The following is a 20,940-nucleotide window of genomic DNA, read 5'->3' on the forward strand; positions in this document are numbered from 1 at the left end:
ATTAACAATTACATTTTAAACATCTATTAGATTTCAATTACTCCCTAAGAAGAGAAAAACCTAACTAAATAATAAATAGAGTCCGATTTATCCAAAGTATAGAGAGGGTACTTAATAAATAGCATCTACTATGAATCCAAAATGCAGGATAGATAATAAGTCAAAAATATAGTAAGCATGCAAGACTAGCAGACCAGAGATGAAATTTGAGAATATAGTCCAAAACATAGGCTATATGTTAGAGTTCGCGTTGCTTTAATCGAAAAGTAAAAACCTTTCGTTTTACGGAAAATAAATGTTGGAAAGAAGCGTTGAGAAAATCAAAGGGCAGCAGAAGAGAGGAATTATGGAAGCAAGTTCAGAGTGTGATGGATGCCGCTGGCCAATGATTCCGCTAAATTAGGAAGCAATTTGGCAATTAGGTCGGTAGGTCGTTTGGAGCATCGAATTAGCGTGATAGTCAAAACTTTCGTTCTTGCACTTTGTATGCACCAACAAAATCTCTCCCCTTTTCCCAAGTCAAAAATAACTGAAAAATACATCAGTAGCATTGAGCATTCACTTGCTCCGCCTCCGTTCTTCAAAGGGATTTACTGGACAAGGAAGAGGTAGACCAATTCTCTGGTTTTATGGGGTATCGAGTATCTTTTTCATTACTTTTGGGGGCCATGGGGCTATTTTTTTTGTAAAGTGCTGATTAATATGTTGGAGATCTATTGGATTTGACAACGATTGTATTGGTTGTTGGCTACCAGAGGGTATCTTGAAGTGAAGGCCCTTTAAAGATTTGGGATCCATATCTGCTTGCATGAATTAATGGAGCGGAGGTGATCAGATCTGTACAATATCGAAGGAGGGAAGAGAAGAAAAAAAGAGATGGCACCCGCAAGTAAAGCAGACAGGAAGGCTGCTCTTGACGTGGCATCCTGGATGTTCAATGTCAGTACATCTGTGGGGATTATTATGGTCAACAAAGCTCTAATGGCTAGATATGGATATACTTTTGGTAACCCTCTGTTCTTAATTCTCTATTGCTGGATTTCTACGTTTTCAATTTCCCAACATTCAATTTGTTTCCGAATGTTTTTTCGTAATTTTTTGATTTGTTTTGTGATAGGAAGTATATACTTTATCTTTAGTGGGTTAATTGATATATATGATTTTTTGATCTGTTTTATATTTGAATTCTAAACTTGTATGATTTTTTGATCTGTTTTAACGTAAAATTCTAAATCTTTTCTCTGTTGGGTTGATTGATCAATTTGATATGTGCAGTGGGCCTCCTATTCTTTCCTCCCTCTGTGGAACGGGTGAATTTTGTGCCCCACTATTAATTTTTTTGTGATCTCTAAACTTTGATCTGTTTTTTCTGTTCCCTTGCAGCAAGTACGTTAACTGGCTTACATTTTGCAATGACCACTCTGATGACTCTTGTCCTTCGTTGCATGGGCTATATTCAACCTTCGCACTTACCTTTCTCCGAGCTCGCAAAATTTGTAATCTGTGCCAATTTCTCCATTGTTGGGATGAATGTTAGTCTCATGTGGAATTCGGTTGGCTTTTACCAGGTGACGTTGTCACTATTCTTTGATGAGCAAACTATTGTATTGATTATGTCATTTCCTTCATCATTTATTGAAAACAATGCATACATGATGGAATTGTTTTCACGGACAACTCTTTTGCTTCTTTTCATAATAATTTTGTATCTTGATGTAGACAAATAGTTTGCTGACTATCATAGACACAAAATATTCACATAGAACATGTACATGGACCCCAATAAACCACACAATCATGCCGTTCAATCAAGTATGATTACTTAGGAGGGGTGGAAAACTGCATTGGCCTACGTTTTTAGGAAATACAGAATTTAAAGTTGTACCTTTAACTTTTAGCTCTTTGACCTTATCTCTTTGATAATTCATCCTTGCCACATTTCATGCCTATAAAATTGATATATTAGTTCTTTATAATGTCAACTAAAAATATCGAAAAAAATAAATGCTCACTACATATTTTACTCTATTGATGCTGTTCTTGTTTTTGATGTTATAATTTTATTTATAAGTAGGTGGAGTTTTTTTTGGCTGTGTGTCAAATTATGTGCGATATAGTTATGATTCAACTGCATAGTTTTTATGGTAATCTCATTGACCCATATTTTTATGAGTAGTCATTCACAAGAACACAGCTCTCATGAGCACTACACTCTTTGCATCTTGATGATGCTTCACACCAAGACTTTCTGGGAGATCATCCATCCTAATACTACTCAAATTCAATCACATTCAACCATGAGATTAACTAAAAAATATGCATCTTAATCCTGATAACATCATGTAATTTAATTTAAAATCAGGTAGGGTTTTTAAATGAATACAGGTCTTGGTGATGGAATTTTTGGATGGTTAAAAATAAATAATAATTCTAAAATAATTTCCTGGTACTGCTAAAAATTTGAACAGACAATCTCTTGGTAAAACTATCAAATGCAAATGCTCATGGCTTTGAACTTTTGTTTTCTGTCGCTAGCTACTATATGTTTTGCTGATCTTAAAACATGAATGTCAATTCTTTTTATTTATATTAAACATTTGGTTTCTTATGCAAGCTTCTATATATATGTTTTGCAGATAGCAAAGTTGAGCATGATTCCTGTATCTTGCCTTCTAGAAGTTCTTTTTGACAAGATTCGTTATTCAAGAGACACTAAACTAAGCATAATGACAGTGTTGGTTGGAGTGGCAGTATGTACTGTTACAGATGTTAGCGTCAATGCCAAGGGCTTCATGGCTGCTGCAATTGCAGTATGGAGCACTGCTTTACAGCAATATGTAAGTCTCAACTAATAGGCTACATTCTATAAATTAAGGAAAATAACGCAGTTGATATGATTTTTTTTTTCTTTTGTTTCATTAATTTGAGGACTTAATTAAATACAGAAATGTCTTTTTAACTTTTATACGTTCTTCAATTTTTTTTTTCTGAAATGTAATTGACGTTCATAATCTTTTTCCAGGATTGAAAGAGAGAAAAGGGTTTCTTGCTACTTCTTATCAATACATGAAAACTTAAGTCAATTTTTGTTGTTTTCACATATGATATGTTTTGTACTTCAATTTTTTCCCACAGTTTTGCATTTTCAGCTCTTTTTTAGGACTTGAGGAAAACCACGTTACTATGGGATGTGTCTCTAGTATATTTTCAGCCATATCCATTCTGGAAATGTCTCGGAGACTTGGGGACACCTAGGTGATTTTGAAATTGACTTCTAGAACAAATTAGACTTTGACTCTCAAAGTAACACAAATTTGGTATATGAATTCTGCCAATTCTTATATTTTAAGGTTCTATTATGATAAGTACATGCTTTATCCATGTTTTCATATAAATACTTTAAATTTCTCTATATATTTTAATTTTCCCTATTGTTATATAGATGTCCCCATTTGCCGTCTCCCCTGTCCCCGTCCCCAAAATCGGCCAAAAAAATTGCCGTCTCGGAAACCCGTCTTGCTGTCCCTTGTCGTCCTCATCCCGGAAACTCGGGGTAACATAGAGAAAACTATATAGGCACAATTTATCTTAGACAAAAAGTTCATTGACAATTTTCTACCTTGCCAAAATTTTACATTTTTCTCAAAATGTAGCTTTACCAAGTTGGTAATATTTTAAGAAAAAAACAACTTTTTTAAAGATTTATTCAAATTTGCTTTTCAGTTTTAAAATTTTTAACACCTAGAGCTAGTCCTATGCTTTCTCAAATTATAGAAACAAAAAATGTTAAAAACGTATTTTGGATTTTTATATGGGATTGTTTAAGGTCCTTTTCTTGGTAGCTGTGTTTTTCCTTTTATGTTTCTCAACATTCACATCGTTTTTATTGAGCACTTGGTCTGTGTATTTGAAATCAGTCAGAATACTTCCTCCTTTTCCTCTCTTTTCTACCTATCTTTTCTCCCATCTTCTAGACTTCGTGGTGACTCCTATGTTTCCTCGTATTTGTTTCTTTTTTTCCTTTCTTGTATTTGTTTGTGGCAATCAATGACTATATGCTACCAGGCGCTCTCGTCCTTTGATATTGTTGATCAAATGCTTCAAATGACTACCTTAGTTTTCTCTGTCTAATATTTTAGACTAACAACTCATAAAAGATTTTGAATTGCTTTCAAATCTCTATCCATCATTGTTGCCAGTTGCATTTTAATCTATTTTCCAGTGAAACCCAAGGATGCACACCCAACCCAAAACCCAAGAGTACCGAGTGCGGGACTTTGTTGGGACCAAGTACCCCCACTCCCACCCAAGTATCATTGCACCCATCGTTGCACTGCTTCGGTGCTTGGGGACGTCATGGGTACTCAGGTACTTAGGCGCTTGGCTGCTTGTGTGCTTGGGGACGTCATGGGTGCTTGGGTACTTAGGTGCTTGGCAGCTTGTGTGCTTGGTTGCTTGTGGGCTTGGGCGCTTCATCCATTCTATTAAGAGGAACATACTTATCTCTAAGAGAGTGGAGAAGCTAGTTGTTGTACACAGTCTCTTGCATGTCATAGATTGCAAGACACATGTATATAAAGTGACGGGATGTAGAGCTAGAGGTTATTACGAAGTAATTGGTAAATATTTGCTTGATATTGACAAAGACTGAGAGATAAATAAATACAAAAGAATGAACATTGTTTTCTTAGGAAACGATTATAAATAATAGAAACATGCTATTCTAGCTAATAGAAAACTAATAGTTAACTACATGCTAACTAAATATTAGAAACATTCTAATATTTACAATAGATTACAAATAGATAACCATTAGATAATAATAGATGTTATCTATTATCATACCACTCTAGAATTCCTTTAGCCTTAGAATATGTTTGAGGTTCAAACACACTGTGAATGTTGGCCATAAGAGCAAAATTAACCGACTCTGTAGGTTTGCTCTTTTTTCGAGCAATTCTCACATCAATGAGCTCATTATTTCGAAGATAAGCTAGTGTCTTAGCCTACCACTTAGGCTAGAGAGGAGAATGACCAACATTAGTATCATGAGATGCTTTATGATCGGGCACCTCATCAGAAGAATCTGGATCAAATTCAGGTGAAACATTCACAAATCTGGGTGATCCTGCAGGAGAAGCTAGAGGTGTCTGGACAGGGATCACTAGTATAAATGGAGTTGCAAGAGTAATTGGAGCCCTCCCATTAGGTAGACCTAATGGAAGTCTAACTCCCAAATCATGAGCCTTCATAGGCTGGTCTGCTGGATCATGAACAGGAGAAACAAGCATGAATGGTCCTCACTACTCATCAAAGACTACATTACGACTGTATAGGAGATGAGACGTCTCAGTGTTGATCAAGCGGTAGGCTTTGTGAAGAATATTTTATCCAACAAGCATGAGTTTCTGACTCTTGACATCCAACTTGGTGCGTGACACATTAGGGATCCAAACAAAAGCAAGAGAGCAAAAAACCTTCAGGTAAGTGATTTTGGGCTTGCGACCTGACCAGGCCTCTCCAAAGTCTTACCTTTGACCGTTGTTGTGGGTGACCGACTCAAAAGATAAACTACAGTGTTAATTGCTTCTACCCAAAACTTCTTTGGAACATGTCTATGTTCGAGCATGGATCAAGCCATCTCAGTGATTGTTTTGTCCTGACATTCAACTACACTGTTCTGTTGTGGTGTGTGGGGTGTGGTTAACTGGCGTTTGATGCCATGAGTATCCAAGAAGCTAGAGAATTCATTAGAACAAAATTCCCCCCCATTATTTGACCTAAGCGTAACAATAGATCTCCCAGACTCTTTCTACTAAAGGTTTAAACTTCAGAAATATAGTAAATGCATTTTATTTCCTTTTAAGAAAATATACCCACATTTTTCTACTGAAATTGTCAACAAACAACAAAAAATACCTGGACCCAAGAATAGGAGTGGCCATAGGGGCGCAGATATTAGCATGAACAAGCTGAAGTACCTGAGAAGCTCGCCATGAATCACCAGTGGTAAAAGGTGTGCGACGTTGCTTTCTAGCTTGGCATGCATCACAAACTTCAAGCTGTTGAGTTTTAAATCTCTGGCAAATCGAGGACAAGCTCTTCCCGAGCAAGTTGAGAGAGATAATGCACATTTAAGTGCCCATACCATTGATGCCAAAGTGCGGTAATAGAAGACCGTTGAGTAGCCATAACTAAGTCTTGATAATCACCAGAAGTAGGTAAGTCAAAAAAGACCATGATCCTCAAGATCCACTGCAACAATAGGCTGAGTCGCCCTATCAGTGATGGTACATTGATGTGAATTGAAGGTGACATCCAACTGTGGAGAGTGTTGCAACAACAGACCGATTGAGAGTAGATTTAGTTCCATCCCTAGAACGTAGTACACATCGAGGAAAATGAGATTCCTCCTAACAAACTAAATTTGAATGTTGCCTTGCTGACAACGGTGTACTCTTTTTCGCCACCAAAAATAATAGAATTTGAATAAGGTTGGTAGTTAGTGAACCATTGTCTTCGGTGGTGAAATGACGAGAGGCACCTGAATCAATATACCAGGCAGACGACTGTACATGATCTGCAGGTCTTTTAGAAGGCGCAGAAGGCAGATTTTGTTTGCTCAGTGTGCTTTGCATTGTTCGCTTTGGGTTGCGAACTTGATTGCTTAGATTGGGCAGCTAAGCTTTTCCGATATTCAACGTTCATGTGACCATACTTTTGGCAATAGTTGCATTGAATGTTCTTTTTCCTAGAGCCTTTTGAAGCTGAAGCAGAGGACTTATGCTGAGAAGATTGTTTAGACTTGCCTTTATCTTTCTGAAAGGATTTAGTAACAAAGGCTTGCTCTGTGGAGGTGGAGATGGAACCTCTGCGAAACTGTTGTTTCCATTGGTCTTGCTGAAGTAGAAGTATGCAGAGCTCTGTGAACTTCAGGTTAACGCTAGTAGAGGTAATGTTGAGAGTCTCGATAAAATGCTCGTAGGACTTGGGAAAACTTTTGAGGGTTATTACCACAATGTCCTCTTCCTCCGTCTCACGTCCAATGGCAAGCAACTAATCACGGATTTCCTGAATCCTATTTGGGTGTTCCTGGAGCGATTTCTGCTCATCCATGATAATAGAAAATAGAGTGTTCTTGAGAGAGAAGGGTCTACTTTTGTTTGAAGTCTCACGAAGTTTCTTGAGATGCTCCCATATCTTGACAACTGTTTTACCATATAGAATTTGAGGGAGCTGATCATCAACTACGGATAATTTGAGAAACATCGCTGCCTCCTGATTATTAAGATCCCATGTATCCTGATCAATACCAGTTGCAATTGAATGCTTTGAAACACCCAAAACAATTTGATGAGTATTCCAATATTCAAAGATTGCTAGTATCAATTGCTTTCATGTGCAATAATTTTGATCATTGAATTTTGAATTGCCTTCGAGCAAAATATTAGTTAGAGATGCCATAGCACGTTTTTTCAATGGAAGAACATGAAAAACTGAGAAGGCATGAACTTCGAGGCAAAATATGGAAGACCCAAAAAAATTGAAGGAGTACCCAGAAGAGAGTTCGAAAAACCCAAAAAGAATATGTTGTCAGTTTCTAGATCTGCTGGCTCAAAAATTGAGGCACCCATAAAAATCTGATGACAACCTAGTTGAGCTCTCGAATAACACATGAAGAATATGTAAAAATATTTCAAATCTAGTAGACTCAATTAGGGTTTCAAGAAAAATCCTTTCCAATTGCAAAATGAGCTCCAAACAATGGTGGATTTGGGCAAAATAGTTGCGGAACTGGACCAGAAAAATGTCGGATTCCAGAGGCAATGTGTCATGTCTAAGGTCACGACAATCTTATGAGGAAAAATCGGATGAATGTAGACGTTTTTATTGTTTTAGATCAGAGAAAAACGATGCCTTAGTTTCAACCTAAAAATTAGGTGCAAAAATGAACATGCATGGACCAGTTGATGCATGTTGCATGAAGTCACCAATATCACACGTGAGTAGGAAAAAATGACCCTTTGCTGGGTGTGCACATAATTTTTACCCACAAAAAAAATGTGAATCATGACAGCTGTTACAAATAATGGTTAGAAGTTGCAAAAAACCCTAGACGAAGTAGATATCTCAGGAAAATAATTTCAAAAATAGGGATTGATAATTTTGAAAGAATTGTAAAATATTGGCTCTGATACCATATTACAAAGTGTTTGGTAAATATTTGCTTGCTATTAATAAAGATCGAGAGGTCAATGTATACAAAAGAACGAACGATGTTTCCTTAGGAAATGATTGTAAAGAATAGAAACATTCTATTCTAGCTAATAGAAAAGTAATAGTTAACTACAAGCTAACTAAATATTAGAAACATTTTAATATTTACAATAGATTACAAATAGATAAACATTAGATAATAATAGACACTATCTATTATGAAGACTAACAGTTAACTACAGGCTAACTAAATATTAGAAACATTTTAATTATTACAATAGATTACAAATAGATAAACATTAGATAATAATAGACACTATCTATTATTGTAATAAGGATCCATCTCATACTGATGAGGATGAGATTGCAGCAGAAATATATGCAGGGTTGCTTGGTGTTCCTTTTTTGGAACTTGAGTGTGAGGAGTCTAGTAGTTCCAATGACAAGGACTTTAGCTTGGCTTGGGGGATAATTAGAGGCTTCCCATCATTACATTTTGTCATTTTGACATGATTTTGTACTCATTTTGATATTGATCATGATTCATATCACGCATGATGCTACTCATTGTAATCATCTTTATGATATAATTGATATTGATAATTTGATAGAACTACTGTAAATCCTATTTTCTGATGATTTGGATTTCTATTTGAATTTTGATTTATCGTTGTTACTATTGGGTATGTACTATTTTACTATGTTGAATGTTCAATAGTTCTGGTTTGTGTTGGAATTTTTCTATGTGCAAGTATTCTAATTTGGTATGCTGTACTGAAACATCATTTCATAATCAGCATTTCATGTTCTATATGTATAGTATGCCCCCCACCTTCCCCCAAACCCCTCGCCCCCATCCCCCCACCGTCCCCAAATTGAGGCCCTTTTTCCAAGTCCCGGAAATTCATAACAGTGCGCCCCCGCACCGGTGTTACACTGCTATTCTCTGTTTTGTTTGTATTTGTAATCAATTTCCTTTTTTGGCCTTTAGATCCAAGGCTACCAATTTCTTGCTAGATTGCCATGTGGGATGCATACCTTGCATCTATATGTTATGATACTCAATATTTGTTTCTCAAATAAATCAAAAGAGATCAAGCTTTATTACTGCAGGCAGTCCCCAGTCAATGTCTAAGCATACAATAATTTTCCTTGCTTACTAGGTAATATTCTCTTGTTTTGTGACTGATTAATATATTATACATTCAAGGAATTTTGTTCTCTCTATTTCTTTTGAAACAGTTTCAGCCAAAAACTTTAAGGGAAAGCTTTTAATCTTCACCTGTGTAGGAGATAATGGATGATTCTTTCCATTTCTGAATGATTTGGCATCCATTCTTGAATTGTAGGATATGGTCGCAAGCCTGAATATCAATTAACTTGGAGATACCATGAAAGATATCTTCACTGTTTATTCTTATTATTGAGTCCACAGTCTTTCCAAACCTCAGTTCCTGTTCTTAAGTGGGTAATGCAAACTTCCTGTTTTGAAAGGTTTATTGTCTTTCAAGATATATGTTTTGTAAATGAAAACCTGTGGAAATAACCTCGATGAGATGGTTGGCAGGGGATCCCTTCCACATCATTATCACAGTGTTTTTTCCACTCAGAAGTTTCTTGCTTGGAAGATAAAGAATACACTGTACCATCTATGTGTGAATGCCGAACATGAGCTTTGAATAATACTTCAGAAGTAGGATCAAATATATCGAGGCACACATCAAAATCATATTATTCTCATGAGATAGGGAATGCTCTAAGTTGCTGGTACATGATGGGTGCAAGAACCTGGTATGTGGGTATGGGCAATTTTTTTTGGGTTTGGGTATGTGTCTAGTTTCACGATTCAATTGAAAATCTCAATTGCAAAACTGACAGTCAAAAATATATATTGCCTTTTATTTTGAATGCAGTTCATCAATCATCATAAGGATTATTAAAACTATCATCATCTATTGCATTTTCAGCTGCAGCAAGTTCAACGTCATTTGAACCCAAAACAGTGCCACTCGCACTAGCTGCATCATGTGTAGGTATGATCATCACCATCCATAGTGACGAGCAAGATCTTCAGTGGTTACATCCAAGTTGGTACACTCACACATTACATCCCAAAGCTTTGCTGATCCATCCTTATATTTGAGTTCCTTATGTGATAGAAGACATAAATTTGAACAAACATAAACAAAGTCTTATCTCTTTTTGCAGCCAACCAATTATGCTTCATTGAGTGGATAAAGGAATACATTTTCCAATTATGTAACCATTGAAATTGGAGAGAAAACCAACAAAATCTAAAAACAAAAAATGTAAAATAAATCGAGAATGTTAAGTACTAAATTCTCTAAGAGAAATGATTAAAAAAAATTATGATAGAATCTTGATTACAAGAGGTTGGAGGAACACTAAAATTTGACCATGGAGGTACCACCATGTAGTAGCATCCATTGATCGGTCATTAATAGCACAATGAGTATGAGTTATTATTGAGTGGAATAAGCCAAATTCTCTCCTAACATTTTCCTCCACTTCGGAATCTGAGAAGTGTTACATACAAACTGTAATTACTCTAAAAAGAATGAAAATAAATTAACAAACATGCAAAAGATATAAGCTTTAAACTAAAACAAAGAAATAACTGCTTTCCTTTTCCTATGAACATGAATAAAATAAGTTTGTTAACTAACTGAAAGAGGATTTACAACTAATTTAACATGAAAATCTGATTAATTACCTGATTCCTTTACTTTATTATTGAAGGAAAGAATTAAACAATTGATTTCACATGAAGAGGAAATTAATAATTTTCCATTTCTTATAATAATAACTGAAATAAAGCATAGTTACATTGCCTTGGGGGACGGTGGAACGAGGGGGCAAGTTTCTAGTATGGGGGGACAGAGGGGTCTTAATTTGGGGACGGTGGGGGGACAGGGGATTGTATATAGTATACCTATGGTACTTAAAGTGCTAGTTATGAAAAGATTTATTGCAATATAAGATATAAAGATGTAAAAGAGTAAATACTTGAACATTGCATTGAATTGGAACATCGAACATTGAACATATATATTCGAATCAGCAAATAGTCAACATCGGGATGTCCCTCCATCCTCAGCGGAGGTGGCGGAATTTGGTGGTGCCATTGGGGACAGAGGAATGAAGTCCCCAAGTCCCTGGTGCGTCCCTATCCCTGGGACTTGGGGCAAAAAGGGGGTGGACACGTCCCTGTGTTACTATGAAATAAAGTAAGTGTACACTGAAATAACTGCCAAAATATGAACCACGGAACTTGGTAAACTTGATGGTTCAATCTTGGTTATGTTTCTTTGGCTCCTAGCCTCCTTAGGGGAAACATAGTATCATCAAAGTTCTTTACCACCAAACCGTTGATCATACGATCTTGACCTAATTGTCACCCACCCAACTTCCACATCAAAGTGGTGTGGTTCAGCCCTTCCCAAGGGAATGTTGACACAAGTTTCAATTTTTCGTGTCATTTGAGACTTGGTGTAGAACCCACAACTATTTTAGCCAATCAACCTATTGACATCTTCACCTATTAGGGTGTTCTTCCTAGCTAGGCATTGCCCTACTGGTGCTAGTGAGTAATGGTTATTACGTGTAGCATAGTACCACCTTGGCCAAGGTTTCAAAGGTATAAACACTTTTCTTCGTGCTATCATTGTCACCACTAGACTCATTAAGAGTCATCATGACTTCTTAATCAGGTCTCCATGATCTCATCAACTTGTTAGCCAATAGCAATTATATTGTGATGTGAATATCAGGATTTAACTGTGTGATTTTGAGTCAAACTCGATGACCCATGTTTCATGAGTAGTGATTCAACATGAATCCATCTCTCATGAGAATAAATGGAACACTTAACACTCATTGGATCTAGGTGATGCTCACAGGGGTGAAGCACTGGGACTTGGATCATGAAACATGGGTCATCGAGTTTGACTCAAAATCACACAGTTAAATCCTGATATTCACATCACAATTTGACTAGCTGTGGAAATCATCTCCTACTTAGCAATTATATTACCAACGTCGCTTGGCCATAAGAGCATATTCCTAAGCCTCTAGGCTGACCATGATTTATCTTGATAATCTTTATTGTTATGGCTCAGATTAGGTAGTTGCTGTCCTATGGAGGATATACAGGCCCTTAAAACTCTACCCAAGCCTTAAGGATTGAAGATAGAATAAGAACCATAGAGGACAGCGATCTGCCCAGACAAGACTTAGGTCAAGATAAGTTAATATCTAGATCAAATATACACTAGTTTGTCAAGCATACAGAAATACAATAGACACAAACTGCCCAAACCATTTTCTCATTGGATGAAGGTGTCTTTTCCTTATGGAATACGAATGAATCCACATACTATAGTAATCAGAATATTTCCATAGTTATTGCCAGAAGAAGAAATGATGATCATGCAATATAGAGTGAAATAACTGAACCATGCTTGAAACAGAGCATATTGATTCCTAAAAGGCACAGATTCATGAGTAATTCTCTGCTGATAAATTTAAAGGCTCAACAATATCTTTCTTGATTGCTTGATCAGAAAACAAATATCATAAATGTGAGTCAATGCCACAACATCAATGCAATAGAGTGGGCATTCTAATGGTTTGATTTGGTTAATTAAGAAACAATGCCGACTTGGCATGGTGATGGAAGATCAACAACATACATGATGAATACCAAAAGACAGTATGATATATGTAAATATATAAATCCAAATACAATTCCTATTGCAAGGAGATCAATGAATTAATTTTATAAATGAATTGCCTTTTGCAACTGTTACAAGAATATGACATAAAAATGAAGGAAAAGTCATCCCTGAGAATATAGAAATTGGTGCTACGACTTGGTGTTGTGGTTCCAGAGGAGCACAACTTTCCTTGGCTTGGATGAAAACTCCCAAGCCAAAAAACCGAAAGTGATAATACGCAAAGCTAAAAAGAATTTAGAGCTCCTTCCATGTTAAACAGCTTATAAACCCAAAATGAGCCGATCATGTAAGGAAAAGGTGGCTTGATCAATTTTAATTCCTTGCCATCAGGAGCAATAGTTGTTAGTTTTCCACATAAGCAGCTAACACCGAAAATAAATTAAAAGCTGATAATAATTTCTAGTTCAGTTGACTATGATATTTTAATATTCATAATAATATCAAGTCCCGAATGCACTAGGATGCTGATATATATATATATATATATATATAACTATATGCATATGTGCTAGGGACTTAGTGCCAATTTACACTTGACATACTTAATTGCTTAATCATCATAGATGCATCCACATGGTTGTTTTAGAGCACGACTACATGTGGATCTATGCATGATAGTGTAATTTCACATTCATATGTTTTAATGATCATTGGCATACATGTACACACCCACCCACCCACCCTTGAATGCATATGAATTAAGAGATTATCATGGTTGTTCCTTTAAATTGATAGGTAAGGATCCAATACACTTAAATCAATCAAATGGGTCAATATCAACAAACATGGTGCATTTGTAACAACAAACTTGAGCCTAGTCATGACAGGCTCAATGAAATTCAATACATTTACCACATGAGCCCACCATCGTCATCCAAGATCAGCAACTTGACCTTTTGGGCCCTCACTGAATTTCATTGCTTCCAAATGTACCATTGGTTGTTAATAACTATTCCAACCGATGCCTCTCACACCCAAAAAAAGTTGTCTCATAATAATTATATGAAATGCAATTTAGGTCTCAACAGCCTAGGATCACATTAATAACATATTAAAAATATGTATATATCACATTTTTAAAATGTTATAAATTTATGTACATATTAAACATGACATAAATAAAATAAATTAATTTACCTTTAACAATTCCAACCTTGAGAAAATTTTGAAAATTGCTTGTGGCATTTGGTGGTTTTCCACCAATGTCTGGTTCTTCTCTCCCTTTCGGAATATTTCTTTCTCTCACTATATATGAGTGCCAATTGCTTGCATCATCAAAGTTAAGGAAGTGTACAATGCATGGTGTTTAAAAACTGTACCCATATCTTTGCTCAACCAAAGCACTTACAGCTCTACAATATTTTGCATTGTCTATAATGGCTTGGACTACATTCTCATGAGTCCATGACACACTCAATGTGGATTTTGGAAATGAACTCCGCATGTTTGATTTGTCTTTCACAATCAACTGCCCTAAAAAACGTTGTTCCTTCGGGGAACATTGTAGTAACATTTGTTAATCGATGGTTTTGCAATCTTTCAATCTATCGGAAACAATATAAACTCCCGATTCAACCCAAAAATCTCTAATTGGTTTTAGTGATCTATCTAAAAAATTCTTCTCTACCCTATGAGGCGGTGCACGAATTTTCATACCTAGAACTTGTGGAACCAGGAGGTGCACAATTGGTTGTCAATAATGTTTTCTACCAATATGGCAATCTCACCAAGTTGCAAGGAAGACCATTGGCATAGCAGAACATGCAATTTTTTGTTCTACAGTTTTACAATATCTCTTGCTTCCATTTGAAATGCCTTGTCTAATGGACCTCTTTTGTGGGTGTGGATTTATACTTCAGCTTGCGTAGAGGGTGTTTGCAAAAAGGGATGTTGGAAGGTCACTATTGAATCGGTGGATAAAGCCATTGCTTTTTCTTTGTGGAAGGATGAGCTCTTAGTTTTGCACTTGCAACCATTTTATCAACTTGTATTCTCTTATGTATCCTGCTATTTGTTTGGCATTCAACCCCTTTTTGTCTTCCCTTGGGCTTTCACACATTCTAATCCCTTTCTTAGAAGGGCTCATAAAGTGAAGTTTCACTCGACAATACAAGCCTTCAAATTTTTTTATACATGTAATAATTGCACAATATCCCCCATCTCCTGGAAGACGTTCCAATTATTTTGGTACCAATTTTGACTTTTTGGCTTGCTTCCACACCCACTAAACTTGAATTAGTGGCTGTTCTTGCAATTTGATTTTTTGTTATTATAAGAAATTACATTGTTTTAAATTTGAAAAATAAATAAATGCACACATAGATATGCAAAAAGAAGATCCATAAACATTATAGCAATCAGTTAAATTCGTTTCTTTTTTTCTAGAAAGAATTGAAAAAAAAAATCATTGTAAACATTGAAAAATTCATCAAAATGCTGAAAAAAATCATTAAATGACTAAGGAATATGGTCAAATGCTTACCTTAGACGCTTAAATCTTCTTTGTAAATGCTATTTGACACTCCATCCTTAATCGATTCCCTTCGAAGAAAACCATCTCCCCTTCAAAATGCCAAAATAGAGAGCAAGAGAAAACAAAATTATTAAGTTGAAGTGGCCTCATATGGGCTGTTTTAAGGTTTCTTTAAAACAAAAAGCAATTGTTATTGTTAATGTTTTCATTCACTTTTTGGAGGGCCGCTCATGGATACCCTGTGGGTATGTCCTTATGCATCAGGGGTGCACCAATTTGCTGCAGGTATGGGCCCATGTGCCCATAATGCACTAGGTGTGCACTTTGGTGTAATGTCCCCTTTTTGGGACATTAGAGAATTTAAAGCTAAATTCATAAAATGTTAAAAGGGACTTATTTAAAGTTTAATGCAAAGTAGTTAAAGTCATTTTAATATTTAAAAAGAGTGTAAAAAAAGGCGACAAAGAGAAAGCAGACCAAAAGATAGGAATAGGAAGCTAAAGGGTCACAAGGATGCTCCTTAGAAGAACAAAGAAGAGCTCATTTCAGCTTGCTTGGATTTAGTTCTGGGAGTCAATTTTTTCTTGGAGGTACTTGGGAAGCTTTTCAGCTTTCATGTTCAGAAACTGAGGATGGAAACCTCCAGGCTCTTGGTGGATTGGATGCAGACCCTGTTCATTAGCTGTGGCGAATTCATGACGGAGTCCACATCTGGAGTTACAGGTTCATTTATAGTCTTACCAATCCGACTGTTGTCACTGTATTTAAGATTCGATTTTATTATGTTATTGTATCACTGATTTTATAATGCAATAACAATTTTGAGGATCTTGATCATTTGCTAGGTATTTTACTGGTTAGTTTGAAATTCGTTGCATAAGTTTTAACTTTTGCTGTTTTTTTTGAAAATTATATGGGAGTTTTGGGGTTAAACATCCGGGCGGGATATTATAGTGGTATCACAGCTGGTTTTCCTAGCAGCCTGTGGTACTATAATAGAGACAAATTTACATGAATTCTTTTTTATTATCTGAATTTTCTTTCTTGAAGATAAATTTCAGCAGCTACAAGAATGAAGTATTAGACGTGTATCTTATTTGGGTGCTGAGAAGAGAAGACTATTTAAATATTATCCTCAATTAATTACATGTTGCCATGAGTTGTTGCTTCATTTTTAAGGGACAAAGTAAACAGTTAGATTTAATTTTTGAAGTCTGGAAGGAAAATATACATTTATTGTCTATAGGTGGAAGATAAAAATATTTCGGGCATTTTTTATGTTGTCAGATTGAGAAATTTCATATGCTTCTGCAGAGAAATTAATTGTGGGCCTGATATTCTATCGCATATTATTTTGAGGCGGAGGATTGAATATATTTAGGTGCAGCTTCTAACAATGCTTGTGAGGCCTGAAGCAATATTTCCATTGCTTTTTAAAGGAGACTATAGTTTTTAGAGCTGGGAATAAATATTTGTTGAAACATTATAAGATTGTAATGTTTTAGTTCAGATAATTATTGCCGTGGCTCGTTGTATCCTTGCCCAGAATGGAATCTCTGTGTGGAGGTCTTAGGTAGAACCTAAGCTTTTTGGCCACTGTTTTTGGGTTTAAATCCAGTTCTCTCTGTGCAAAATTTTGTTATCGCTCGAACTGACTGTGCTGAGAAAGAGTACTGAATTGTCAACCATTTGCATTTTCCATGAATGGAGTTTTTGTACAAAGGACTTGGTAGGAGTTGCATTTCGTTTTGCCTTTCATTTCCAGAAGATGTTATGATAAACTGATTTCCTGTAAGATATCAGTAAAGAATTTAAAACATTTTTGGCTAACCTGTACCCAACACATGGAGGAATTTCAGGTGTTGACGACATGTGAGAGTCTTAGGACTAGTGGTGCCAGTGCATGGTTGGGTAAGTTTGGAACTGCAGGCGACCTAGTCTAGTGAATGGAAGCTTAGAAGTAACACATGTATGAGCATTTCATTCCAACTATTTTGAACCACTTGTTTTTTTTTTTGGCTAAATAAACAGCGAAGACCTTTTTATTAATATCTTATTAAAATTTCTACAGCATCCTCCATTCAGTGTGGGACTTTCGTCCTGTTAATTAATTACAAAATATATAATGAGCACACCTTATTTAACAACAGGCTAACGGGGCATTCCCTTTTACATAGCTTTATGAATTTCATGATTTTATGAGTGGAAAGGGGCATTCCCTTTTTACATAGAGCCTTATGGATTTTACAAGAGGACATTAGCATAGATTAAATCTACATCTACCAATTCACATGACTGATTTTAGAACAAGCCCAGGTAGTATAGTCTCTATATTCATTAAAATGTGCCTTTCATATTTGTTGTGAACAATATTGTGGTCTTTGAATAATGGTTTGACTATCTAAGATTCTAAATTTTAATCAAGCCCACCTATAGGCCGAGCTCCTTGACTTTTATGGACTTCAACTAGAAGTATCATGGTATCATGATAAATTATATACTTGTTGTGGAATGTCGGACAAGTAATACACTGTCAAAAAATTCCCAAAATAGGAAGTGAGGTGTAATCAAAGCTAATTATGGTTTCGACGATGAAGACTTAAAGAATTCACAGTAGACTTTTCCATCAAATGCATCATATACAATGTAATGTTTTAAAGTTACTAAGTTTAATATTTGGTCAAAAGCTATAAGTCCACGAGCCACATTTAAATATACAGCTACCATAAATATAAGGAAAGTGGAAGATTTATGGAGACATGAATCCACTATTTTTTATGCTGAAGAGCTATACAGTGGTGGGCCACATATTCTTTATTAGTGGTGTCTTGTTCAGGTTGGAGCATTCCAAAGATTATAGCTGGTGCTCGTACAGTGCTATTTTTATTTAACTTGAACCAGGGCTCTATCCATTGTGAGGTTGCTGGGATATTTTTTCGTTTATTGTGGTTTCTCTACTTGCTGTGAACATTCTTACCTGTGGCGTCAGGGGTCAATATTTAGTTCTAAGCAAGTATTTGGAGTATTGCAGCCATTGGAGAAGAGTGTTGAAATTCAAACATAACAGAGTTAACTGAAGTATCATATGATCATTGTTTGAGATTACATAGCCGTTGGGAGAGCAAAACAGATTGGAGAGCACAAGCTCAATCACTATCTGTGAAACTAAATACTGTGATGGGACTTCATGATGAGTTGGCCCTCCAATTACAAAAAGCATTCATCACAGTAGTATATTGCAAGTACTTATTTTATTCTGAGCGGCAGTTGGACATGTATTTTGGGGAGAGCTGCACGTGAGTACCATAACAGGGAAAGCTGCGAGGTTACAAAGACTATTCTTGTGGCTCTGTAACGATAATTGTGAGGAGTTCATGGTGGTGCTACCTAGCACGGGAATCAATGATTCTACAACAACTACAAAGTGTTGGTAGTATTCTATTCATTACATACAAGAAGATTGCCAATTGTTGAGAACAAGGAACTTATATCTGCAAATGCTGATAACCATTTACAATTGGCTAAACAAAACTCTTAAGGCCATATAGGACAGGGGTTACTACTGTTTACTGCCCACAATGACAAACATAGTAGTTCTTATTGTCATCTATGTACAGCAGGCTCAGATTGGAAGTGACCATTCTGGCAAGGCAACGAAGCTGCCAGACAACGTTGTCCATTTCAACAGTTACCAATCAAAAGTGGTGTCTTACAAACTGTGGAACAGCACATCAGATTTGGGCAGGACATTCAGCTGGGAGAAAACAAAATAAGGATAATGGAAAATATGAAAAACAACGTGTTCTCTAAAGAATATAATGAGACTTTTAAGGGTGAACAACTAAGAAACTGGCAGAAAGAAGAAGAAATCAGTAATGGGCTCTATATAATGGGTTTCCAGTTACAGTCCGTGAAATCATTGAATGGTCTTCTCTCTAAATTGGAGGCTGGATTTATGTTTATCCAAAATGGACCAGCCTGATTGGAGGCTTTTGAATCGGGCTTTGCAACCCTCAACAGTTGCCTTAGTCTAGCACAGGTTAATGGAGCTACGATGTGAGGATGTGAGACTATTGGTTGTTTGTTGTCTTAGCAAAATTATTTGAATAATAGCCCTGGTTACACCCTACAATGACGGCATATTGAGGAAGGTCCTACAATTGATTGTGGACAGACTAGGTGGACTATACAATGTCAAAAACCCCACCTTCGGTAAAAGTGCTAAAAACTTGAAACTTATGGCAAAAATCAGATTCTATATCATCATGTTAGATCTTTAGCTATTTCAATTTTTCTCGGGGGAGTTCATGAAGCATCAATTGGACAATGTGAGAGCATGTATTAAAACTCTTAGGTCCCTAATCTTAGATGAGCATGATGAAGTATGCACACAATAACAATCAGATTTTCATTTTGGAGAGGGGAATATAAAATCTCACTCACGACTTATGAGCTCACGAAGGAATTAATTGAGCATAAAATTGGAAGGTTCAAGGATCACATGACGAACAATGAGTTGATATCAATGGGCATGCAGGTTGCAGGATCTTAGAAAATGAGCAAGGACCAAATGAGGGAAGAGCATACTTGTTTTTCTTGCAAGCGTACTTGGTCACTTGTCACATTTGTGAGGATAATAGGGAAGAAGAATAAGCCAAAGCTCAGATCAACGACGAGGAAGTTAAGACCCCCAAATCGAGATCCAACATAATGATTACCAAACTTGCAAGGAGTTGGATGATGGTAAGGGATACTCTAGCCTCTTGGTGACTTAAAAGTTGTTATTAATGAGCATCTTGATGTTCCCAATGAAGAAATACAATTTTCCCTGATTATGAATCATTTGAAAATGATGACATAATAGAAGATGAGGTCAGACATTATGAGGTGGAGGAAAATACTTTAAATGAAATTGAAAATAGTGCATTAGATGATGAAATTTCTTCCAACTTGTTGGTTCCCAAAACCACAGATTGGAAATCCAAGAGCTTTGCCAATTCTCTTAAAGGATTACTGAATTAGTTTTGGCCAATGAATGGGAATAACTCCTGATTTAATTCCCCTGCACTTTAGGCTTTGCTAAACCTAGGCGGGTAAACCTTCCTTAAACCCTTGTGACTTGGTTCAAAGCTTTTTTATAGCGAATTTAGGCTTTGTGAGTTCTTAGTTGGCAAAATCTTTAAATTTGATTAAAAAAAAGTTATATTAATACTTGAAATGGTTGAATGTTTTATATAAGATTTTTCAATAATTGAGTTGATGCTTGCAAGAAGGAAATACATAAAAGAATTGCTGACTTCAACTATAAATCCAATGATTACAAAGACCAGTGACTTGTTTATTTGGGCAATAAAGTTTACCACAATGAATATTACTATGTACAACTTTTTGAGACAATATACTTTAAAATATCATCAATTATTCTTGTGCTCTAAATGTGGAAGACAAATTATCTATGCAATTCAATGCTAGTCCAAAGGACTTAACTTCTTT

The 20,940-nt window shown here is 36.0% G+C and overlaps 1 protein-coding gene across 1 annotated transcript in view; it reads left to right on the forward strand.

Annotated features, from left to right (window-relative positions):
* The first annotated feature begins 516 nt into the window (after positions 1-516).
* The window catches only part of LOC149542674 (UDP-rhamnose/UDP-galactose transporter 6-like), a 33,479-nt gene continuing 13,055 nt past the window's right edge, over positions 517-20,940 (forward strand). The window contains exons 1-4 of the mRNA XM_089797554.1: positions 517-608; positions 756-1,006; positions 1,384-1,568; positions 2,637-2,837. Coding sequence (XP_089653680.1) covers positions 877-1,006; positions 1,384-1,568; positions 2,637-2,837 — 516 coding nt within the window. The 5' untranslated portion in view covers positions 517-608; positions 756-876. The remainder of the gene's footprint in view (positions 609-755; positions 1,007-1,383; positions 1,569-2,636; positions 2,838-20,940) is intronic.

Source organism: Cupressus sempervirens, chromosome 8 (genome assembly GCF_028749045.1).
Source record: "Cupressus sempervirens isolate cs-2001-9-10 chromosome 8, ASM2874904v1, whole genome shotgun sequence".
NCBI classification, from domain to species: domain Eukaryota; kingdom Viridiplantae; phylum Streptophyta; class Pinopsida; order Cupressales; family Cupressaceae; genus Cupressus; species Cupressus sempervirens.